Raw genomic sequence first — 25,997 nt, forward strand, 5'->3', positions numbered from 1 at the left:
TAAGGGTCGGGCGGGTGACCACGTCACCTGGTCATGGGGTAAATGCTGCGGCCGGGTTCAACTCTGACCTGAGGCCCTTTATTTCTCCCTCCCTGCTTTGCTGTCTGGTCTTCATTGTGCTATTAAATACAGACAATGTTTGTTCTCCTCCTCCCATCACCACCTTTGTTGCATGTAGAAAAGTGTCATATAGAACCAGTCGTTACTTTAATGGTCTGAACTAAACGGTCGGGTGGCGCCATGTCAACAGCGACTAAGAATTTTCTGGGCCAACAGGATTTGTGTTTCAGTCCCTGATAAACTCACCCATCCTCTAAAAAACAAAACCCAAAAACTGTATTTACAAGATAAATGATCAGAAATAGTAACGACAACAAAAGCACAGGAATCATAGATCCAACGGGACAGGCTCGTTACAATGAAGGAAAACACTGAGCGACTGTTGAGGCCTTTATTAGTCCTACAAAACATAACAGAAATATTACAATAAAACACAGAGGCCTTTATTGTCACGTCCATCGTACTGTGACTCCTCAGTACATTCATCTCCAATCAGCAGCTTCCTTCACTGACCCAATCACAGGTCTCAGGCCAGCTGTTGTACTCAGGTTTGGATTATTTGCTGAGGTTTTAGCTCTCTGGACCAAAGCCTTTAAAAGGAAACAGTTTCTCAGAGGTTACATCAGTAAATATGATCTCACTGGTACAGTGATCATTCACATCTCTGATTAACCTCTGAAGAGACACATTTGGTCCTTAGCAACGCCTCTGTCACAGGCGTCTGTCAGAACAACAGCGTGTGTTTGACACAGTCCATCATGAAGAAAAGCAGTTTTTCTTCTGAATTAGTGAAATAACTGGTCTGTAAATTACAGTAACACGAGTGTCATTGTTAAAACACAGTTTATGAAACAATTAATTTGTTGTTAACTTACTGACAACGTAAACATTTGCTGGTTGCCACAGTAACTGATGACTGTGTGGTCACATGACTGAAAAGTAAACAAATGTCACAAAATAAAGAAATGCCTCCAACTGGTGTTACGAGTAGTTAGTGTGCAGAAACACGGCTGCAAGGTCAGCCCTCCACAGTCGCTCATCAGGCTGGTCGCAGCGCGTTTGTCTGTCTACTGATGTCTGCATGAGCAGAAACACCAATTTAAGTGATGTTATGTAATTCAGGATTCAATGTGTCAGTGTTTGTTACTTTGTTACATTCATTTTTTAACCACGTATTTTGTTGTGGGATGAACTTCTGCAAACAACAACATGGCAACAAAAAACAAAACAAAACTTGCAGTTGGAATCGATGGAGCTGTGAGATGTTGATTGGTTCACTAACCATTACCATTTGGGATATTAGGATAACAGTAGCATGTAAACATAAGCAGTGCAAAGACTTCCTATAACGGCACATTTACAGTCTAGTTTGGGGAAAGCTGAGGAATTAGGGTGAAGAGACGGTGGATGTTTAACCCTCCCTTGGTTTGACAGCTCGCTCAGCCAGCGAGTTATGAATGATGTTCTTGATAGACTCCGCCCCCGCGCCTTCTAGGAAAGTGCGGTGATCTCCCTCGATGACGTGGACCGACACCTCGCCATCACAGACCTGAAGAAAGACGCAGTACACAGTTTGAACATTGGAAGGCTCAGACTGAGTTTATAGAAACACACGCACAGTGAAGATAAGTACTACAGACTGATGTAAATGTGCATCGTTACCTCGCTGAGCTTATAGTCAGCTCCCAGGTTTTGCTCATATTCGCTGCTGGTTTCAGCGCGCAGCAGCTTCACGCTGCCGTGGTATTTTGCAGTAGGTACATATGCATCAGCAGCCTTTAGCTTGTAGTAGAAGGCGGAGGCTGCAAAGTGCAGTGAGTCTCGGTCGATGTCCTTGTGAGCGGAGGTGATTAGGTCCACGGCCACACTGACGCGTGCATTCAGGTCTGACAGCGGGAGCAGAGTCTCCAAAAGCTGTAGGACGTAACCATGGAGACGACTATAAGTTCATAGCAAACGTTACTGCGTGCTCGCGGAGATATTATTGTTTTCAGAAAAGTAAGTGACACATAATTAATGAACATCACAGATCTTATGTATATGAAAATGCAAAATGAAGATGTTTTGATATTCAGGAGTTACAAATGTCAGCTTTCAGTGAGAAACTGTACGAAGCTTTGATTTACTTTAGTCTCCATAACAGCTCCAAACATCACATCATTGTTGAGTCAAACCTGCACCACACACAGACTGTGCTGGAACAGCAGCTCCAGACTGTGTTACAGTCACCATCTTTACCTTACAGGCAAAAAGCTCAGGTTGTGTGGCCTTTAACGCTGATGCCACATAAAGGAATACTTGTGTGTGAACGTGTGGGTCAGACACAGTATACCTTGTTGTATTCAATGCCAGTGAACTGCTGGATGAAGGCACACAAGGCTTCAGTCTCAGCCTCAGACTCGTTGCCGGGTGTTAGCTTGGCTCTGTAGCTCTGCAAATGAAAAACACAGATGAACGTGTTCACATGCAGATCATGTGAACAGAGCTCATCACACACACTATACAGCAGATTAGTTAGAATAATAAACAGCCTTTATCATTGTTAGAGTGACGTGCAGTAAATTCCCACATATACTGAAAGCTTAACAAATCATATTGTGACAATCATAACCTGGACCTGTGAATTCGTCCATCACAGGTCGACACGTTCAGGTCAAATCCCCGAGCGCGACACGTGACCCTTCCTTCATTTAACGCATCTGCGGCTCACTGCCAATCATCCCTAATATTAGGGCTGCTCGATTATGGCAAAAATGATAATCACGATTATTTTCACTGAAATTGAGATCGCGATTATTTGACGATATTTATTTAACCCTTTAAGACCTACCATAGAACCAAGTCTGCCAGAGCTTATATTATTTTTTTACATGTTGTAGTGCCATTTGTGGGAGCATTTCAAGTTGCTATACAACTGTTATAGCCCATATCTTAATAATATGTCTGCATTAAGTCCATAGTAACTACATTAATTGCAAAAAAGTGCAATAAACTACAAAAAAATTGAAAATTGTTTTTTACATATATTTCTACTTGGAGAAATTTAAGAGGTTTATCCCTCAAAACTTTAAATACAAAAAAGTTTATTTTGAGTGTCTTCATAGTTTTATTTTGGAGATGCAGCAATTTTTATATACTGCAGGAAAAACAAAAAACAATCCTATGATGCAAATTTGCAAAGAAAACAGCAGGTGCATCAAAATAAACTATTTCCAGCTGTGGAATTCAAGTTCTAAGCATCCCAGCAACTATTCAGAAAAGTCAAACATGACCAGTATAGGCTTTTAAGGCCTACAAGTAAAAAAAACTACATTTTCCGCGAAAATGACATCACTTCCGGTTTCGGGCAGGAAATGGCGGACATGTGATAGTTAGCGGTGACGTCTGTTTCAATGTGCCAAGTGTTACGAACAGCTGATCGGATCGGCAAAGCGTGTTTCTGGAATATTATGTTTTTGTTCCTGCAAGCGCTTTTTATGCAATTTTTGCAAAGCTTTATGTGGAAGGAAACCGTGACCGAGGACAAGCTGATGGCATCAGATGTAAGTACAACTCCTCCGGTTTCATATGCAAAACAAATTATTGCGCTAGCTTACATGGTTCAGGTTCTACAGGGATTTAAAAATAGTTACACAACACTGAGCGTGCTGCTCTGACCGGCTTTAAAGGGTTAACAATAACAATGTATTGAACAATGACTTTAAAAAATAATATAACATAGTGTGCAACACCACTGAAGTTTTTTTTACCTCTCTTTTCAACCAGCGGCAGTCACTCTCCAAATAACTTCTGCTTAGCTTTCCGAGCTTCCCTCGGGTCCTCTTAATCAGCGGTCTCCAACCTTTTTTGCGCCACGGACGGTTTATGCAATATTTTCACGGACCGGCCTTTAAGGTGTCGCGGATAAATGAGGGAGGGGCTAATAATCGGCTCAGTCATTTTTAATGATCGTTGAAAGCCCAGATCCTAATCGTGATTAAAATTCGATTAATTGAGCAGCCCTACCTAATATGTTTTGATTACATGAAATAAAGATGCGCGAGTGTTTCTCTGACCTGTGTGTACGCCGCCACATATGAATGTGAGCCATCAAAGAGAAACAGGAACTCCACAGGCTGATTCTGGGTCTGCAGCTGAGAGCACATTTCAAATGCTACACAGGCACCAAAAGAATATCCAGCGACTCTGTACGGGCCGTCCGGCTGCACCTGCCTGACGCAGCTCACGTAGTAGGCAGCCAGGGACTCAATGCTATCCAGAGGAGCAGCTGCAAAGGAAACACATGAGGGGAGTTAGTTTAGCTGCACAGTGACATAAACAGCTGATGCACAACATGTGAGTGACAAAGGTCTGAGAACAGAACCACAAACTTTTAAACTGTGAAACAAAGAAAACATGAAATCACATCAGGTCTTTGGTTTTCCTCAGGCCACTATGGAGGGAGCTGTACATGTACAAGTGTTTGCAGTTTCACCTTTGAACAGTCAGACTTTCAGCTTCAACACATTTTGCTGTTTAACAGTTACACACGTTTTGATACACATGATTGTGACACCTGGTGAGGACGCACACTCATCATTTGATGACGATGGTTCAAAGTGTTGATTTTGTATTTTAAAGTTTTTCTCTGTGACTGTAAAGTCATTTTAATATGAGCCCCATTATGCTGACAAACCCACACCGACGATGCACACAGCTCAGCAACACCAACGAGCCTGAAACTCAAACGACATGAAAAGTTATCCATGAGGCGCCAAAACACAACAACAGCTGCAGCAAAGGCTCTTTGTACTGTAAGAAGAAGATCCTACAAAAGTAGGAAGCCTCACAAACCACATGTAGACTGGTTGTGCAAACTCCCACAGACCCTGCAGTCGAGAGGATAACGAGCTGCTCCAGTGATCATGACCAGGACACAAACTGCTTCCTCCTGAATCAGAGGCCTGACTGACAGACACACCCTGGCATAGAGGAAGCTGAGGAGTGTGACAGTTGGAGCACACGCTCAGGTCTAGGTCTTTAAACAGGGGAACCACCACCCCAGTGTGCCAGTCCAGAGGCAGCATCCCAGAGCTTCACGCAGCGCCGTGTCAGCCAGGACGGCCCTGCAACACCCAGATCCTTCTCATCAGCCTGTCCTAAATCCTAGCAGGAGCTACCACGACGCGTACCACAAAATGCATCGCACTGGTTCTTCCCAGTAGTTCAACTCCTTGGAACTGGTTGTCTGCTTGCCAATGAATCCTGCTTATTGGTTCCACTTGTGCTACAATCAGGACGAATTGTAGTGGCGCAGTCTAAAGCTGGATATGAATATTACTTTTATGTTTATTGCACAAAAGGACAGCATGCTAGCTCCAAGCTAGAGCTCAGAGCGATGAGGAAGCTGAGCTTCAGCAGGTAACAGAGGTGGTGATGATCAGTCGAGCGGTCGCCTCTGATCATGTTTCTACGGTACCAGCACAAACACACAGTGTGTTTGTGTGACTGCAGGTTTATATTGTGAAATGTAATTATGAGACAGCGTGCTTCACAAAGAAAGCACTGTAACAAGTAACTAATAGACAAGTAACTAATTACTTTGTCTTGGGAGTAATTAAGATAGAACACTTCTAAAAAGTAATGCAGTATGTAACAGAGTACACCCATGACCCAAACACTGATCACACCTCCAACATGCACAAACATTTGACATCATATAACTGATTCATAATGAATGTGTTTGACTGTTCTCTCACAGTGGAGCCGATAAGAATCAATAAAGGAATTAATTCCATGAGTGACGTCAATAATGGAGTCCGTTTCCATCCGCAGACACACTGCAACACTATCAGCCCAGAACCCGGACCCGGACCTGGACCCAGCAGTGTGGGATCCTGCTGAGCTGTGGACGTCCTGAAGGATTCTAGATTTGATTGACTTCAATCACAAAAAGCTTCCTCAGAGTCGAGGCTGTGCTGAAGAAGGCGGACACACCAAATACTGACTGAAGTCTACAAACTGTTCCTGAGTCTGCACACGTTTCATAAACGACTCTGCATATTTCCTTTCCAAATGCAAAGTGCACAGTAGCTCCTGTCTGTTGTGCAGGACTCGGTATTTTCATTGTCTTTAAAGTATAACAAACCTTTGGTGCACTGCAAGCCGTAGCAAGGCACGCTGAGCTTAGAAGCAAGCGTCTTAAAGGCTGCGATGGAGCCCTCGATGGGATGTACCAGGAACAGCGGCCCGTCCTGGCTCTTCACCTTGTTCAGTGACATCACAGTAGGGCTGCTGGGGCTGACCATCAGCTTGGTCAGATCAGACTCCAACACAGAGCGAACGCCGTCCTTCTTAGCTGTGGTGTGTGGAGATGTACTCAGTTATGTTTGTACACATGATAACACATTTCATATTAACAAGAGTCTTAACAGCTCGATTTAAACAAATACATAAGTGCTTTTTTACAACCTGAAACCTTTTCAAAGATCTTTCTGCATTTAAAAAGCAGCTCTTCATACCGCTTTGTCCTTCTGGCTTGCTATTGGCCAGCTCTCGCAACTTGTTAATGGTGAGCTGGCGGATATCCCTCATGGCCATGACGATGTCATAGTCGCGTTCCAGAGTCTGGCGAACCTCAACGCCCATCAAAGAGTCCAGACCCAAATCAGCCAATGAGGTGTCAGCATTCAGACTGCTGACATCCCGCACACCTGTGAGTGAGAAGAAGTTAAAAACAACGAAGAAATGAGTCGATGTCTGTGATACAAAGTAACCTCAAAGATCACCAAAGCGACTCAGGACGGCGGTCTTTTCTTATATAACACCTTTATGAACGCTAGTTTGGTATAACCTGACTCTTACCTAGAATGTGAGCTACAGCGTCCACCAAGTCTTTCCGGTTTCCTGCTTCACTCTTTACGACCGTCCTCTCCGCCAGCACAAAGCTGGACACCACTGGGTGCTGCTGGCACAGGAAGAAGTCCAGCACTTCCAGACAGGAGGCCATGCGCTGCGGGAGGGTGCCACCGATCACAACGTCATTCCCACCCATGGTCTCTAGAACCACCCCAACATCACCAATGGCACCCCACTGGACTGCAAGTCCAGGCAGGCCATCATAGTGGCGCTTCTCACACACGCGCTCCATCGCAGAGTTGGCGTAGCCATAATTACTTTGGCCAGCGTTGCCACGGCCACAGCTGACTGAAGAGAAGGCCACAAAGTGTCTGAGCTCTGGACACAGTTTCCTTGTTACTCTAGAGAGGGGATGGAAACATCCAGAGGTCAGCTCATGATGGTACCCAGTGACACACAGAGGGAGGAGCCACTCTTCTCACTTACCTGTCCAGGTTGATGGTGCCGTCATTTTTAGGTTTGTTAACTTCGAGATAAAGCTGAGGAGTTAAATTCTCCAACATACCGTCTTTCAACACCTGAATGCAAACAAACATCAACAAACGGTCACTTTAAACGTTAACTGGCAGTAGTTTAGCTGTTAGCATGTTAGCATCTGATAATTGAGAAACTTGAGTCGACATCGTTAGCATCGTTCTTGCTTTTGTTTTCGTTGCATGTCATGTGACACTGCAGCTATTGAAGTCCAACAAAGGGATCTGACCATCATTCTAGTATGCAGTAATAATGCAGTAATAATGCAGTAATAATGCAGGATCCAAACACTGACAGCAACGTCAGCATTAGACAGCGAGTGAGGCGCCTGCTGGAAGGTGGAAGATGTTGTAAATGTAAACAAACCGTCTTGACTGAGAAGTTACTTTAGAAAATAAAATGTATTGTTTCAAAATAAAAGTAAAGAAAGAAAGCTACTGTTAGGTACTAGCACTGGTACACACATGAAAGGTAGCACTCTCCCCTGCTCGCTGTAAAAAGTCACTGCTGCCTCTAACACATCCACGGCTTGTTTCTGGGAGGGGCAGTTACCCCCCCACGGTTAGTTAGTGACACTGAAGAGCAAAAGTATGGAGGGCTCAGCTCAGTGACAGCTGCAGCAGCCAAAGTGCACGAACCAGATATATGTAGTCCAAATTTAGGAAGGACCATAAAACCTGTGAAACATGATTTTTCCAAGGTGACACATATAAATAACTAAAGGGAATCTGACCATGGCTAGGTGAAAGACACCACCCACTGCACCCATGGCACAGGCCTCAGCAATCAGTTGCTCTGTTCCTTTCAGTGTGCCGACATCACTGGTGGACACAAACACCTCCACACCCTGATTCTGCCAGTCCTGCACCCGCTTCGCCTGGTAACCTGAAGACAGTTCAACAGTGAAGCTGTAAGATGAGTCACATCAGCACTGATGCAGGACTTGGCTGTGCACATCAGTAGGAGCACCGTGTCATCGTGCATTACCGTTTCTCACGCCTGATCTAGAAGTCAGCACCAGTTTGTGGGCTCCCCTCTCCACCAGCCACTGAGCAAGCTCCAAACCAAACCCCCCGAGCCCCCCAGTTATAATGTAGGAGTGGGACGAGTGGCAGAAGGTGCGACAGATAGCTGGCAGAGACAGAGGGGAAGCAGCCCGTACAGCTGCTCCCTGCTCCTCACAACGGACCTGTGAGAAAAGAAAAGCTGGTCAGAAGATAAGCAGCAGTCCAGCCACTCTGCAGTCACAGTAACATACCAACCACATGCATGTAGGGATGGGCAGGTCCAGTACAAACACCTCACTCACCTGAACCAGGACCTTGCCGATGTGCTTGCCCTGAGCCATGTATCTGAATGCTTGTTCCACTTGGTCCTTATCGAACACTGTGGTTCTCAGAGGCTGAACTACTCCTCCCACAATGCCCTGCTGCAAACACTGGGACACCTCCTCCCACTCTTGGTTGCCCTCTTCAAAGAGAGCATCCAGCAGGATACCATGGAAAGCCACATTCTTAAGGAATAACGCCATGCCTGAAGGAATCACAGCAACGTGACAGCGTTTGTCAAGGCTTCAAGAATCATTTATGACAACAAAACTCTGGTTAACACCTGCAGGAACCTTTAAAAAGCTAATAAAACATGTTTATATATTTATCTATCCTGTTGTCAATAAACACCAGATCTACTGACCCAGAGGAGTGTTGTTGGAAAGGTCATATTTGCCGATCTCCAGGAATCGTCCGTGTCGAGCGAGGCAGCGAACACTGGCCTGCAGCTTCTCCTCGGCCAGAGAATTCAGCACCACATCCACGCCTGAAACACACGCAGCAAACACGACGTCACATACAGTCAGTGTATAACATGGAAGAATAACTGAGTGGGGATTACTCAGTTCACACAACTGTTACTTGTTAAACTCAAAAACCTGCTAAAGCTTTGTGTGCACAAGTCTTGTTCCAGGACATTCTTGGGTTCCTCAACATGGAACAAAGTGTCTGCAGTACACGTGCCGTGTTCCACACCGGCTTTAAAGTCCCAGAGGAAACATCAAACATGTTAGAGGAGGCGGAGCTGACAACCACGAACAGCACCAGTGCTCACACAGAAGCACACACAGTCATCGATGCAGCACTGGGAGGAAACACACTGGCACCGGTGCATGATGCACATTTCACCAATGAGTTTACAGTGAGAGCTGCTGAGCAGCAGCACTGTGACCGGACGGGGAAAATTACTACTGAAAGAAAGACGAGAGATTCTGGACTTAATGTCCGTCTTTGGATCCAGGACCTCGACACAGGAAGTCTGGACCGGCTCTCTGTTCAAACAGTCCAGTCTCTGATCCTTTGAGTATGATCCATAAGGCGGTGCAGAGCCTGGATGGAGCCGACGGGTGGGGGCACTGCCTCTGGCCTTCACATATCTCGCCTGCCTACTCAAGCCGGGGCCCCGAGCAGCTTTGCAGGCCCAGCTTTCATCAGCCACTCACAGCAGCTACTCTGCTCTTGGAATACGACTGTGTTCAAAGGCTGGAGTAACCTGTAAGTGCCATTTATACTAATGTATATCAATACTCAGGGAATATTGTTTGGAAGAATGGTCTTCCATCCCTGCAGCAGAGCACAGGGAATGATTGCTGACTGCTAATCCAAGATATCTGATGTCATGTCAATCGTCCCCTGAAGCACTGAGCAGCTACCTTTGCCTTGTGTGTGGAGCAGAATGTGCCGTTCAAAGGAAGTATCTCTGGAGTTGGCGAAAGCCTCTGCTGATAGCTGAGGGAATCTCTTCTGCAGGTACGTCCGCTTCTCCATTGAGCCTAGACAAGAGGCCCCGCCCCCAAAGTTGGGGTAAAAAGACATGAGATATAATTACAACTTATTAGCAAGAGGCTTTAAAAGAATCTATAATAAGAGTTGTTACTGTGAGTCTGTGTGCGAGTGTTACATACTCACCGACTGTAGTGAACACTCTGCACTTCTTACTGAGCGCTATGGCGATGGCAGCCTGGCCCACGCCTCCTGACCCCGAGTGGATGAGCACGGTCTCTCCAGGGCGTAATCTGCCACGCACTACCAGGGAGTAATACGCTGTGGCATAAACCACTGGCACAGAAGCTGCTTGCTCCAGTGTCCTGAACACACACACACACAACACAATAAGTGTGTGGTTTATGTAGCAGGATGTAACTGTGCTGTATGCTGGAGAAACTGCACAGCAGCAGCTTCATGAATGAGACTAATGAATAAATGAATCCTGTGTCAGTGCTCCGCCTTCAGGCTTGGACACTGAAGACTGTCTCACTTAATAATCGAGCACGTACACAACGCCTGTCTGCTCATTCACACACACATTCATACAGTGATTCTTTTATCTAAAACACACACACACACACACACGTCACCATATCAGCAGGAGTCTGGATCTTTGTGTTACAGATGTGTAGGACGTGCTGTTACTGTGTATCTGCAGAGTTGATACAAAGTTTCTGATCACGCGTTTAGTTTGAACTTTCAGCACAAACAGCTTCATGTGTGCAAACAGACTGAAGACCACTGCCAGTTAAACTAGTAACTACTGGCATCAGGTGAGCTTCTCTGAAGGCTGCTGATGATTAAAAAAAAGATTTCTTGTATTTTAATGTTCATGTTAAAGCTGCTGAGAACGTTCAGAGTTCTCCGCACACTGACCAGCTGTGGGGAACCTCCCAGAGGAACCTTCTGTCAGCGTCCACGACCGTTGCCAGGCCTTTGGCAGGCAACAGCCCCATCACACGACGCCCGCTGGGGTCGCGACCAGAAAACTCCATACCCAGCATGCACTGCTTTAAAGCCTGGTCCCCTTTATAACAAATAACAAATGGAAAAGGTTTGTCATGTGACTGTGAATGTTCAACAACAGCATCACACACTACGACCCAGCAGAGTGTGGCATTACTTGGTGTGTACAGACACACTACCTGGGATGGCGTCGGGCGGCAGCTTGCCAGTAGCCAGCATGATGTCTCTGAAGTTGAGCGAGCTGTAGTAGACGTGGCACAGCTGCACAGCAGGGCTGCTGCTCACAAAGTGGCGAAGCGGGGACGCGATCCAGCGCAGAGACGACAGGTCGCCGCGTGTCAGCACATTGACGTAAGCGGCTTCGGTCGGCGCTTCATTTACATCTGAAACAGCAAGCAGACAAGCCTCAGTGAGCGCGGGAACCAAGAGGGAAGGAGGCAGTACTGTCTAACTCACTGCTGGGTTCAAACACCTGCAGCAGGGGCGCCTTACAGAGCTTTGTGAGAGAGCACAGCTCTACAATTAAAAGTCATTCTGACGACTGTTTGTTCCATGTAAAATTACAGTTTTGCAGATTTTACGGATTCATTTTTGTAAAAGTGCAGCTGAATCTCAACTCTGTGTTGCAGCGTCTTGAAACAGAACTGTAAGAATGACGTGTAAATAACAACGTCATTCTTATTCTTTATGTTTGTGATGTCATTCATAGGAAGTGCGTCCTCCACACGTTTAGAGCGCAGGCCGAGACATGTAAAGTGACCTGGACCAAACATGAGTGGATCCTGACACGTGACCATCTGCAGCTCATTCGCCTCCTTAAATACACGTATGAGTGCGAGTCGAACCATGAGTGATGAGCTGGTGTCTGAAGGTGCCCCAGCGTCCGTCCCTGAACACGTTCATGACCAGATCCTTCTGCAGTACTGACTGGATGGACTGGTGATCCTGCTGGAGGTCTGGTGCTGCTGAAGACTCGTTTAGGTTGGACACAAACACACAGCTGGTGGCAAAGCGAGAGAAGAAACACAAACAGGCATAAAGACACGTTGGTCCTGCAGTAACACATGAATAATACAACAGTGAACCCAAAGTGTTGAACCAGGGCAGACTGAGCGTGACAGACTTTAGCTGGTCTGAAAGCAGAGGACGAGTCCTCAGAGGTTTGAGCCTCTATCTGAGGCCTGTGGGAAAAACTGATCCTTATCATTTGACTTTACACAGAAATATAAGCAACAGAAAGGATCCACTATGTTTCCACTGTACAATGAAGTGTTAACGTCTGAGGAAGCCTCACTGATTACACTTGTGCTGAGTCTATTAGAAACCTGTGCTCTGGCACATTAGTGATCATCAGTAAGACTCTAAATCCTGACTGAAAGTCTTGGTGTGATCCTTTCTACATAAAAGCTGCAGTGTGAGAACAACGAGCTGTTAACGATGTCGTACCGTATCCGGTTGCCACCAGGCTCTTGCCGTAAACAGTTGACCATTCCCACAATCCCACACTCTGGCTGAGAAGCAGTCAGCCACACTGGATGGTCTGAGGACTCTGACATCACTTCCTGCTGCAGAGCAGAGTCCCCACAGTTAGACTTTTAAACAGCTCAAATCTCTCTCATATATACTTTATGATAACACAGAGAAAACAGCCAATCAGACGAGCCCAATGAGCGAGCTGTGAGTGTTCGGGGACAACGACAGACAGGGAGACGAAAGTGGGACTGACCTTGAGCGTTTCCACCCACTGATAGTCTTTGCTGTCCACAGGCAGGAAAACCGGCTGTTTACTCACAGACTGACGGCGACACAGAAAGAGGGCGGAGCCGTAGAAAGACTTCCTGACAGCCACCAGGTTAAGAGAAGCCTCTGAGAGCACTTCCTCCCACTCAGCCTTCCAACAAGATCAGAATAATCAAAACTCAGCTGACAGCACGTCACAGCAGGGTGGAAAAATGTTCTGTTTAAACACACCTGTGTGAGGAGTCCCTGCTGGCTGCTGCTCTGAGCAGTGCTGGACAGGAAGGCCACAGCCTCCCCCACAGTCTCCCCCTTCAGCAGCGTGTGGAGGAGAACAAACCCACTTTCTTTGGCTCCAGATGCCAGATTTGCTACCAGCAGCCTGGGCTCTGTCTTCACTGGACCCCATGCATGGTTACACAGCACCAGGTCCGCCCCCACAGCAACGTCTCCAGCAGCTGGGCCGGTCAGAGGATCCCACTGAGCCGCAGCGACACCGAGCTCCTCCAGGGGAGCCTGGTGGGGGGCCAGAAGCTCCAGACTGGCCGCAGTCGCAGTGTAGTCCACACGGAGCATGGGCTGGATGTTGAGCAGGGGCACGACGCGAGAGAAGAGCTGGCCGTCGTCTGAGAGAGCCTGCAGGAGTCAGAGGCGTGAAAATGATGAGTGTGTGGAAATAATCCAGCTAAATCCAGCTGTTTGAGAGTCTTACCTCCAACACTTTGATCCTGCCAGGTGTGCTGTTTTCCACCGTGATGTCGAGGCAATGTCTCAGGGCGTCGTCGACCAGCAGACCCTGGAGCAGGTCGTCTTTAAGCAGGCACAGCCGCTCCTTCTGCACCACCTGCTCCAGCTCAGAGTGGAGGTTCCCATTGAACTCGAGGCCACAGAGCAGGGTTAGCAGCCGCAGCAGGCTGGGCTCAGAAGGCTCACCGCTGGGAGGAGGTGCATCAGAGCCCCCCTGTAACCCCGGGATGGAGAGCTTGACACCATGAGGGGCCAGCTTCTGCTGCAGTGTGTGGATCAAAACTGGACACGGAGGACAGGAGAGAAGACGGACTTTAGCACGATGTTTGGTTTGATGTTCGTCATCTCCTCACAAGGAGATCAAAACAAGTCTAACAGGTAACAGCTCTTAAATACATACAGGGAGAAAGATGCGAACAACCAGACAATCCCATCATGTCCGTCTCCTCACACAGTTTACATCAGATCACACGTGCAAACATTATTTTGATCCAGTTATCACTCATATGTTTACTGCATGTGAGTGATGGAGAGATTGTCTGTACCTTTGCAAAGCCTCAGCTGCTCTGCCAGCTTCCCATTGGCTGTAAGGCAGTCCGTCTCCACATCAGGAACAAACAGGAACTCCTCCAGTGTGGGCGGGCTCTGCAGCTGCTGCCGGCGAGGGGCTACTGTGGCGTGCAGGCCACAGATCTGGACTCCACCAGCAGTGATGTTGTCAAGGTAACGGCTTACGTGGACATCAACCGCTGCAGGAATCAAACAGAGTCAAACATCGAGCTGAAGGGGACCAAACGCTGAGAGCGAACAGCAGCCGGTGTTTTACACATAAAACGGTCACATCATGTTGACATGACAGCCACAAACCGCTAAGTAACGATCAGGAGGATCACTGCTGCTGATCTGAAGTGAGGGAGGCAAACACACCTTGCTTTCCTTCAGCGTGCTCGCTGACTTTTTCCAGGTGTGCAGCAGGATGGACGCACACGGAGCGGATTCTGGTCGGCAAACGCAAACCTCCACCCGGCAGCCCCAAGACGATCATCTGCAACATGGTGTCCAGAAACGTCACCCAGTTTCCTGTCCATTCCAGCTTCCCACGGTCTCCTAGAAACAGCCAATCAGATTATTAGAAAAACAGTCCTACCAACATTTATCTGAGTGTAACTAGAATCATGTCCTTTTATGTCCCAGCAGGACAATAAGCCACAGCTCCAGCGTACCTGCTGTGTTTGACTCCAAGATGCCCTGAAAGGTTTTTCCATAGTCGTAGCCTCGCAGTCTGAGCTCCTTGTAGATCTCGTGTGCGTTAAGCTTCATCGAGGCGTCGCTCCTGTCGGCAGCTTCCCGGCTGATCTCACCGTTGAATGAATCGAGTGCCGAATCCTCCAGGATGCTCACCTTACCTGAAAACCAGCGATTCTGAATATTCACGAGTTCATACTGAAAGTCAAAAGTCTGCAGACGAGTTTTACTCTGTCGCTGGAACAACTAACAGACCTCTGAGGTTTTCTTGCTCTGGTCACAGAGCTTCACCTCAGCCTGATGGATGCAGCTCGGTGTCATGTGACCTGAGCTACAGCCGGCCTGTGCTGAACCAATCAGCAGCCGAGCGACACGGGAAACCCGTTTAAACGACACTGCACTAAATAATAAACAATATGTTTGTGGATATAATGTTGTGTGATTTTCAGCGACAAATGTAAATGATGTGTAAACTTTGGGATCTTCATCAGCAGCTCAGCCTGTGTGCTGATGCAAAGACGTACCGCTGACAGTCAGGCTCCCGTTCTCCGAAACCTCGAACCTGCTGGTGGCGGGCATGAGACGCACCTCCAACTGGACCGCACCTGTGATAAACAGTCAACAGCTTCATCCACTGTAACAATAACAATAATAATAATAATGCACTTATCAAAATCAGAGTTTTTCACAATAAAAGTCACAAAAACCAATTAAATGTAAAAGATGTTGCTGTTGATTATTTTAGTAATGAAGTCGTCTGTCAGTGACTCCATCGAGTCATCGAGGAAACAAAATACTTTTGTCTTATTAATGAGGAAAAATAATTATTCAGAAGAAAATCAGACTGAGCTGCTGTGTGAGCAGCGTCTAACCCTCATGTGACACAGTGAGACAACATCTGTAAAATTATCTCAAAGGTCAAATTCAACTAGAATAACATCGATATGCAACCGAAACAAAGATGTACGTCCGTCTCCTTGAAGGTTTCTGAATTTAATACAAGGTGGAAGCAAGGAAGCAAGGAAGGAAGGATGATTTTCAAACATTAATACCAATATTTGATATTATTTCACTTTCAATCTGAAAAATGTTACAAAATCCTCGTTTGACGTGTGTTAACACGTCTGTGCACCGCAGAGCGCCGGCGTGTTAAACGAAGCATGGCAGCCAATAACGAGCATCGAGGATTTTCATCATCCAATCACGCAGTGAGTTCAGGGATTTAAACGTGTGAAATCGTCAGTGTGGCGTAACTAAGACGCTCGGCAGGTCTTACAAAGCTGTAACAATCTCACCGCCTCCACATCATCTCTTACTGGTTAAAGTGGGACTGACAGGATAGGCACTGGGCCGATCACATGACCTCACCTGCTCGACGAGGTCATGTGATCGTGGTTCAAGCCATTAACAAGCCACGCCTCCCATACTTACTGGCGTTTGACAGAATGGTGGCCCTGTGGATAGTCACATCCTCAAAGGTTACGGGCGTCGTTTCCATGACAACCCCTAGACTCCTCACCAAGGTGCGCCAGGCCAGCACCAGGTAACCAGTTGCCGGGTAGAGGACACGCCCATCGATGCTGTGTCCAATGAGATAGTGGTCTGCAGACTCTGGGCTGACGTCTGTTACATCAATGACGCGACGTTAAACCAAATCAGAAAAACGTTTTCACTGCGATGGAAACACTGCGAGCGCACTTCTTACCAATGTTATACACCGCCGCAGAACCAGAGCCTCCCGAGCCCGACAGGAAGTGTTCCGCTTTAGGGATATCCCACGTCTGGGCGTGGTCCCACTGCACCAAGGGCGAGATCATTGGAGTACCAACCGGCACAGGGTAGGTCACAGCGGGGCACAGGGCGTTGGCGTCCACGTTGATGCTAAAGGCAGAGAGTGGTGTGAGTGAGCAGCTGTCACAGTCAAACAGCCAATGAGGGAGGCTCTCCTCACCCGTTCATGAAGATCCTCCCGACGTTCGAGAGGAAAAACTCGAGGTTGTTGGTGTGACCTCTCTTCATCAGGGGGACGACTGAACACGTGGGCTTCAGGCTGCGCTTCAGGATGGCCTGTGTGAAGAAGTCAACGCTTCAGTCACAGCAGCGAGTGAAACGCTTTACAGCCCTGGTTTCCAACGGTAACACCACCTATTCAGGCTAGTGTCCCTGTAAAGTACATCACCCAGTAACATCTGGACAGGTGTGTGTGGAAAAAAAGCTTTGATAAATCAGTGTTTCTGAGCTTCAGACAGCAACAGCTGCTGAACGCTGTGTGTTGAGGCTGACACACACAGACACACACAGGAAGCAGCCCCACATGTGTGGACAGCACTGGTAGCAAACCTGCAGCAGAGCATGCGGAGCTATTTCCAGCACCACAGCGTTTTCGGGCACCAGGCTCAGGCCCTCCTGGAACAGCACGGGGCTCACGAGGTTGTTGACGTGGTATTCAGCCGAGCTGTGCAGAGCCAAAGCAGAGTCCCACTCAGACTGAGGGATGCTGGTGCTCACCCAGCGCGCCGAACGCTTCTTTGGCTCTTTGATCACCTGCAGTGACAGGATGGCAGCTCATTAATATTCAGCACAGCAGTCTGCACCAGGTTTCCTGTGACAGTGTTGGCGCCTGGCACGCTGATGTGTGAGCCCTGCTTCTACTGACAGGACCGAGCATGGATGGGACGTGCGGCGCTACATACCTTCTTCAGAGCTGCGAGCAGGGCTGGAGCGATGGAGGCCATGTAGTAGGAGTGAAACGCCACCCCGGCACTGCGCACTTCCTTTGCAAACACTCCTTGTTGTTTGAGCTCGGACACAAAGGCACTGACTGCTTCCTAAAAATCAAACGTGGCACATGTTCAAACATCTGGGACCACAGCTGTACAGCAGGACACAGCTTCCATAGTTTAAAACACACTGAGCTGTCACTCATCTGGACTGATGGAACAATGAGTTCACTGTGTTTGGCTATAAATAAGTGAGAGCGTCACGGCGATCACGTGTGTCATATGATACATGAAGCTCAGGTAAAACAGAGACGTGCTGTATGCAAGCACCTTGATTTGGTGCCATAACTCAAACTGAACCAACCAGCAGAAAAAGAAATTCAAGCTGCTAGAAGAACCAGGAAAGTGACCTGAGGGCCGGAGATGGTGACCGTGTCCTCAGCGTTGTGGCAGGCTGGAACCACCCCCTGAGGACACTGAGCGATGCACTCCTCCCAGGTCAGCCCTGCAACACACAGGAAGCACAAAGCTCAAACATGGCGTCCGACCCTGCAGAATCAGAGCCCTGAACACAACACTGAGTCCCATCTGTTAAAAGAAGACGCGCTCTCACCCACTGCAGCCATGCCTCCTGGAGGAAGGCTGGCCTCCTTGATGCAGCGGCCTCTCCAGTACGCAGCCAGGAGGGCCTCGCTGTGACTCAGGGAGCGGTCAGCATAGCCACAGGCTAGCTCTCCCACCGAGTGCCCCACGATGCCATCGGGCTGCAGACCCAGCTTGGTGAGCAGATCGATCTGAGCGATCTGTAAGGAGAAAAAACACGACGATTGCTCTGGCAGTCTGAGTCATCGTCCACCTGTGAACTCAGCAGCCATAGAAGGCCACTGCATGTTTATGCTCCTCCTCCTCGTGCCCACAGATCGCTGCAGGCTCTTTCTGGTGCTCTCCGGTCTAATGTGGCTCGACTGTGCAATGCATTCACAAGATTTTCACAACGCTTGACCTCTGACCCCTGATGTTGAGGTCGGGGTCACTGAGATCCAAACTCCTCTGACATTTTCAGTAGATAGATCTAAGGTATCGATTTGAAGCTCCTCTCAACCTTTTCCAGCTGAGAGGTAAAAAACACCCAATAACTCTTCCTCACTGTGAGCTCAGACTAAACACTCGTTTCCACAGAGTGAGACGTTTCCACGCAGGTGTTAGTTAAAGCAGGGGCACAGTGATTGGTCGGGTCATAAATAAATGTTTGTGCTGACGTCTTCTATAAACTGAGTGGTACACATGGATCTGTGCTCGACTCGAAGCTTTGAAAACAAACGAGTGTTGAAATGCTTCCCTTTTCTCTCTGTGAAGCAGCATCGCTGCATCGCTGTACCTGTACTGCAGCCAGGCCAACGAAGGCGTGAACGGTGTCTTCGAACGTGTCCTCCTGAGCCTCCATGAGCAGACGAGACACCACCAGCCCCGTCTCCTTCAGCGCCGCATCGGACCGCAGAATGGAGTCTCTGAAGTCTGGCAGCTGCATGAGACTGCGGCCCATCCCGGCCCACTGCGTCCCCATACCTGCATTACAGACAGCGTGTAGCAACACGTTGGTATATGAGGTGTGTGCGTGCAGCTCTGCATCGCAGCTGTGTTCAAACCCTTTTAAATAAACTGGAAACAAACTTTCATGTTGCCCAGCTGATGGTTGCTTAGTAACAGCGTGCTCTCAGCGACTCAACGTCACTCCTGTTACGTTCTCGTTCCTCCATCGATCTCATCGTTCACCCCAAATCTGTCCAAACATCTTTGTATCATGTGAAGCGTCTCATACTTCTGACTGTGTGCAGCGACTCACCTGAACAAACGTACCACAGAGGCCTGGCGGCGCCCGGCACCTGCTGCACTTCCATGACGTCGCTCTGAGAGCCAATCAGAGCGAAACCTCTGTAGGGCATGCTGGCGGCGGGCGCTCCTGACACTTCGTTCAGCAGAGACAGGAAGGCGTCGTCCGCAGCGTGTTCCTTCCCCTTCTGCAGGACGGAGCTCACCGCCGTCTCTGTGCGCCCGCAGGCCTGAAGCATTCTGGGAAGCTTCCCGGGTGAAGCCGAAGCGGCCGTTTTCTCAGCCGGACGAAGGATGACGTGAACGTTGGAACCTCCGAATCCAAAGGAGTTGATCCCTACGATGCCTCCTCGGACGGGAACGGGCCGATCGACGACGCGAACCCGACCGTCGGTGAGGGCGGGGATGTCAGGGTTAGGATGGAGGAAGTGCAGGTTGGGGGCCCAGACTCCTCGCTCCAGAGAGAGCAGCACCTGCACGTCGCATCAAACACATGAGCAGCGGTTTAAAGCAAATAATGACTCATGATTCCAGTTTAACCCTTTAAGACCGACCATAGAACCAAGTCCGCCAGAGCTTATATTATTTTTTTACATGCTGTAGTGCCAATTTTGGGAGCATTTCAAGTTGCTATACATCAATACAACTGTTATAGCCCAAATTGTAATAATATGTCTGCATTAAGTCCATAGTAACTACATCAATTGCAAAAAAGTGCAATAAACTACAAAAAAAAATTGAAAATCGTTTTTGTTTTTTTTACATATATTTCTACTTGGAGAAATTTAAGAGGTTTATCCCTCAAAACTCTAAATACTAAAAAGTTGCAAAAAATAGTTTACAACAGGAAACTTATTTTGAGTGTCTTCATAGTTTTATTTTGGAGATACAGCAATTTTTATACACTGCAGGAAAAACAAAAAACAATCCTATGATGCAAATTTGCAAAGAAAACAGCAGGTGCATCAAAATAAACTATTTCCAGCTGTGCAATTCAAGTTCTAAGCTTCCCAGAAACTATTCAGGAAAGCATCAAGTCAAACATGACTTATGAAAACACCAGTATAGGTTTATAAGGCCTACAAGTAAAAAACTACATTTTCCGCGAAAATGACGTCACTTCCAATTTCGGGCAGGAAATGGCGGACATGCGATCGTTCGCGCTGACGTCTGTTTCACTGTGGGAAGTGTTACGAACAGCTGATCGGATCGGCAAAGCGTGTTTCTGGAATATTATGTTTTTGTTCTTGCAAGAGCTTTTTATGCAGTTTTTGCAAAGCTTTATGTGGAAGGAAACCGTGACCGAGGACAAGCTGATGGCATAAGATGTAAGTACAACTCCTCCGGTTTCATATGCAAAACAAATTATTGTGCTAGCTTACATGGTTGCAGTGCTACCGGGATTTAAAAATAGTTACGCAAAAAAGAGCGTGCTGCTCCGACTGGCTTCAAAGGGTTAACACAGAGCTCATCATAAAAGAGGCCACAGCTCCAGATTTCTACTAAGCAGCACTTCAGAATATTTGGAAGCATTTTTATTTCTCTGAGACGCCACTAAAGGAAGAGTGGAGGAGGTGTGTTTGGGTGGGTGTGGCTCCACCCGGCGATGACTGCATACAGGACACAGTGTGTTCGTGATCTGTGTGTACCGTCTGTCAGCTGATTGGATGTTTCCAACGTCACACGGTCTCAGTGAGAACATTAGAAGACGACTGTGGTTTCAAACCTTTGCCAGGGCAGCCAGCCCAGAGGCCGGCTCTGGATGACCCATGTTGGACTTGGTGGAGCCAATCAGCAGAGGCTCTCGCTTTGACTCGCAGAAAACGCTGACGATGCCATTCACTTCCTGTGGGTCGCCGACCTGCGTGGACAGAGCAGAGGTTAAATACGGTGGATCTGGTTAGTAAGAGCGCCTCTCTGTGCCGACACACCTGACGGCTGCACTGACCTTTGTCCCGGTGCCGTGGGCTTCGATGTACTCCACCTGCTCTGGAGACACGCTGGCCTCCTGGTAGAGTGAACGAACCAGCCTCTGCTGCATCTCACCAGACGGAAACGTCACCCCTGCGTGAGCACGTCACAGAAAACCGGTAAACGAAACCATTTCTCCGATCGGCCGTGACTTCCAGTGCTCCCCTGGACCTCCTTACCTTGCTCTTTGTATCCGTCTGTGTTGTTGCCTGCGTTGATCACTGTGGCATACACTCTTCTAGCCGCCGGTCGTTTGGTCAGCAGCACTGCCACCGCTGCCTCCGAGCGGCAGTATCCATTTCCTGACAACACAAACGTGACGCTTTAACCCTGCAGCACGCTCGCATGTATGTCACACATTGAAGACAGTTAAAGCTGAGACAAAAAACGTTCTACGTCATTGAGTTAGTCAAGAAATGTCAAAGTAAATGTAACACAGAAAGATTAAATGTGCCGGCAGTCGGTGGAGGAGCGGCTCCTCCCCATCGCTCCCAAACAGAAACTCTGTGATGTCACGTGTAGACCAGGTGATGTTTTACCTGAAGCATCAAATGACTTGCAGGTCCCCTCTGGACTGAGCATGCCCAGCTTCATGAACTGCACTGAAGTGTTCGGCTTGAGAACCAGGTTCACTCCCCCAACTAAAGCAGCGTCACAGTGGCCCTGCCGGATGGCGTGGAAGGCGTTTTCTAGAGCCAGCAGGCTGGAGGAGCACGCCGTGTCTATGGCAGTGCTGGGGCCTGGAGAACAAAGGCAGCAGGGTTAGAGCCGGGCGCCACATACGGAGCCGCCCATCTGATCGTCCGAGCTGTGGTATGCTGAGGAAACCACTACGGCACAGAGCGAGAAACAGAGTAAAAACACACAAAATATATCAGCAACAATTCAGTGGACGAATAAAATCAGAGCCCAGATCGTTCATTCAAAGCAGTCCAGCTGCTGCAGCGTGCGTGCTCTCTGCACGTTTACGTCCTGCCTGTCGACACAAACACTACTGCACGTCACTGATCTGCAGACTCCTTTGCTACTCTAAGATCAAAGGTGATCCTGAGCTGCAGCAGAGCGTCCACCTAAACCTGAGTGTGTGTCTCACACTGGATCACGCTGACAGCACTGCAAACACACACGTGCTGAGCAGCGCTGCGTGCACGTACCGCTGAAGTCGAAGAAGTAGGACAGTCTATTGGCCAACATGCCGCGCTGGCAGCCCGTCATGCTGTAGCCCAGGAGCTCCTCTGGATCTCTGCTGAATGCTTCGCCCGCCTCGGAGCCGCTCACACCGATGTACACGCCTGTTTTGCTGCCGCGCAGCGTGGCTGGATTCAGTCCTGCAGCACAACATTTCATTTTCACTCACATGTCGTCTTTCCCCCAACTGCAAACTAAACCTCAGCTCACCACTCGTTTGCTCTCACCTCCATCTACAATAGCCTCGTAGGCGATCTCCAGCATGAGGCGCAGCTGCGGGTCCATGCTGTTGGCCTGTTTGGGATGGACTCCAAAGAAGGCTGCGTCGAAGTGGCTGATGTCTTTGAGTTTCCCGTTCCTCTTTGGAAGACCGTACAGACCTGCAAACAGCACAATGTTACAGCAGCAGGACCCCACACACGGTCCACAGCCACTGCTCACACTGAGCACCAAACACGATGCTGTGAGACCAGACTGAGCCAAAGAGGGGAGGAAAATCCTCACGAGGACGTTTCCCTTTTCCAGCACAGAGAGCGACAGAGGACATCTGAGTGCTTATTACTGCCTGTGTGCAGCTCACAGGAAGCAGGCAAAAGCACACAGCAGGTTTATGATCACACCAGTTAGGAATCACCAGTAAAACTTGGATAACAAAAAATGAAACCATGAAGTTAAATCCATATGATGATGATTAAAAAAAACTTTACTTTTTAACAGGAAGTGGAATAAACTGAAGTGACACTGGCAGCGATCAGATGAATCAACTAAAGTAAATAAACCAAGCTGTTGGTTAAATCTGCTCCATCCTCTGTTCCTGATGACTCACATTCATTATTTTACCTTCAAATATGTCAAAGCAGCTAAACTCAGCTCAGCCTGCAGAGGCACCAACACTGCTGCACAGTGCAGGAGGTATAAAATATTAGTCTTTGACGAGAAACTCAGCTCAGTAAATATGTTACATAGAAACCGAAGGGAAGCTTTTACCTGGTGTCCATCGCCGGTTGTCCTCTGTTACCATATCCACACCATTGATGAGGTTTTCCCAGAATTCCTCCAGGTTGCTGGACTCAGGCAGGCGGCCCGATATTCCAGCTATGACGATCTCATCCATGTTTATTTACTGCAGACACAGAGGGCCAATCAGTGACAAGCATTCTGCAGTTTAACAACAATGAATGTGGTCGGTGCTGGGGCCAGACTCACTATTCATGTAACCATGGCAACAACCATCCCAACAATACAGCACTCCACGCTGCACCGGACAGTGACCTAGAAAAAAACAGGTCTGTGTGTGTGTCAGTGTGTGTGTGTCCTCTCTGATCACACTGATGTTTGCAACTTTGTGGACACAATAAAAACACTGCTGCGTGTGACTGCGACCTGCAGAGCTGCAGCTACGCTGTGTCTCCAAAACCATCCAGGTCCTGAGTAAAGCTGTGCCAGAGCCCGGCGCAGCATCACATGCAGCTCTGACATGCACACTGTGAGGTTGCACCAACAAAAACCAACAATCACACTCATGCCACTGTTTTGCTTGTGTGGCATTACAAATGTGAAGACAACGCGACCACGTTACACAACACGACACAGTCTGAAGGGATTTGGACTCCAGGATGTCCCGCCCTGGGATTACATCTAGCCCGGCTCCTTCAGTGCACCATCTTGACCCAGATTACACCCCATTGTGAGCGTATGCAGACAATTTGCTAACTACGAGCTAGCTGCTAAACTGCAAAGTCACTGTGTGCGCACAGCTCGGCGTGACCATTTCTATTCAGGGCACATCCTCCTCGTCTTCCCCCGTTCTCCCTCACTCTGCTCCTTTGTGTCAGGGCTTCGCTCTGCAGCAGCCACAACAGGACCTGACTTGTCAGCATCTTCACAGGAAGAGCGTGAAACAGTGAACAACAATGACACATTCTCAGCTCCTTCCATGACTCCACACTGTAACTATGTGTGGATCCACGGGCGCTGCGTGAACAGGAAAAACGTGTTCCTGGATTTCATCTCCACATTAGTTTGTTGCTTCAACACTGCTGTCATTAAAAAGTTTCACGTTGCACTGCAGGGGGCTCGGCCACTGACTCGATGCTTTCTGAAATAGTTCCAGGAATGAGTTTGGTTTCTTTTGTCAACATATTCTTTAATCTCACTGTCCTACACATGCCTGTTAGCTTAGCTGGTCATTTTAAACAACTTTGAATGTGAAGCTGATGAAGTGCTGTGAACGATGGTGACTGTAGTTTAAAGCGATCTGACAGATGAGTGAGTCTAAAAAGAATCAATGAGCCCTGAAGCACCGTGGTGACCACAGGGCTGCAGTAACAACAGTGCTGCTGTTCACTGGACCCAAGCACCAGCGTGGCCACCATACTGATCAGGGCCCAGGCCTCCAACACGTGTATGTCCACGGACTCTCGAGTTCTCCCAGAATAACTGACGGCAGTGGGCTATCACAGATGCTGATGAGCTACGCCCCTCATCCTCAGTGCTGTTCTGTCCTGGGATCTTGTATGCCAGCTCCATGCTGTCACACAGCTGAGCTTGGGGATTATTTTAACAAACCATTAACATTTTGGCTGATAACTATTTTTATTCTCCTGTAACTTTACTATATAAAGAGCTAAATCCTCTAAAGTTTCAGGAGTAATGCGTCATAATAAGAAGTGTTTGTGAACTAAAAACCAGCAATGTGGGAGACTGTTTGTCCGTGATTTACACAGAGGGAACAAATCGTGGCAGGATCAGCCTGATATGATTTGTATCCCACTATAACTTCGTTGTATGAAGAGCTAACATCTCAAGAATGTCAGGAGTAGTTAGTCATTATAACAAAAATTGTCGGGGATGCCGAGTTTGGACACCGGTCGGGACCACAATAAGCAGCGAGCAGCAGCCGCGGACGAGCTTACCTGTCTGAGCCGAACCGACGGATGTTCCGGTAAAACGTGAGGCTGAGCCGCTCAGCACGCTCGGTCATGTGTCGAGTCTTCAGCCGCCGTGGGTGTGAGAGCCTCCGTTAGCCTCCGCGCTTCATTCACGCTTTTTTCTCTGATGAACTTAAATGTGTCACACTCTGCCTGCCCACGCCACATGGGCTGACAACCGCTTGGCTCAGCAGTCCAATGAGAGGAGAGGCAGGGCTCTGCGATCCAGCCAGTGATGGAGCAACTGTGTGGATGCGCGCAGAAAAAAGAGCCGGGGTTACTAACGGTCAACCGGCAGCGGCGCGACGAGAGCAGCCGGCAGATGGGACGCGATAAACTCTAGTCATCCTCCTACGACGGTCACGGAGGGAGGTGGGGGGGTACTGATAGCGTGCACGGGGCGAGGGAGCGTCTGT

General features: G+C 48.3%; 1 protein-coding gene across 2 annotated transcripts; it reads right to left on the reverse strand.

Moving 5' to 3' along the window:
- Positions 1-427: 427 nt before the first annotated feature.
- fasn (fatty acid synthase) lies at positions 428-25,878 on the reverse strand. Of its 2 annotated transcripts, none has more exons than XM_085415409.1 (42): positions 25,567-25,878; positions 23,639-23,774; positions 22,879-23,031; positions 22,618-22,791; positions 22,003-22,203; positions 21,643-21,765; positions 21,441-21,556; positions 21,219-21,353; positions 19,506-19,965; positions 19,041-19,228; positions 18,276-18,465; positions 18,073-18,167; positions 17,636-17,770; positions 17,283-17,486; positions 16,894-17,009; positions 16,648-16,823; positions 16,374-16,565; positions 15,467-15,547; positions 14,921-15,103; positions 14,625-14,804; positions 14,243-14,446; positions 13,663-13,979; positions 13,185-13,586; positions 12,940-13,104; positions 12,660-12,775; positions 12,059-12,213; positions 11,393-11,596; positions 11,124-11,274; positions 10,389-10,567; positions 10,133-10,252; positions 9,124-9,246; positions 8,741-8,964; positions 8,419-8,620; positions 8,165-8,316; positions 7,384-7,475; positions 6,904-7,298; positions 6,561-6,752; positions 6,188-6,397; positions 4,116-4,327; positions 2,393-2,491; positions 1,723-1,974; positions 428-1,609 (listed from the first exon to the last, which is right to left on the reverse strand). In XM_085415409.1, exons 2-42 carry the CDS (start codon positions 23,763-23,765, stop codon positions 1,472-1,474), a joined length of 7,533 nt encoding a protein of 2,510 aa, XP_085271535.1. In that variant the 5' UTR covers positions 23,766-23,774; positions 25,567-25,878; the 3' UTR covers positions 428-1,471. The 2 variants fall into 2 exon arrangements, with proteins under 2 accessions (XP_085271535.1, XP_085271534.1); XM_085415408.1 differs by having other exon boundaries at positions 12,660-12,778; positions 25,567-25,873.
- Positions 25,879-25,997: the final 119 nt, after the last annotated feature.

This window comes from Rhamphochromis longiceps, linkage group LG8 (assembly GCF_057381845.1).
Source record: "Rhamphochromis longiceps isolate RC_006_pf linkage group LG8, R_longiceps_female_GT1.1, whole genome shotgun sequence".
In the NCBI taxonomy this organism is placed as follows: Eukaryota; Metazoa; Chordata; class Actinopteri; order Cichliformes; family Cichlidae; genus Rhamphochromis; species Rhamphochromis longiceps.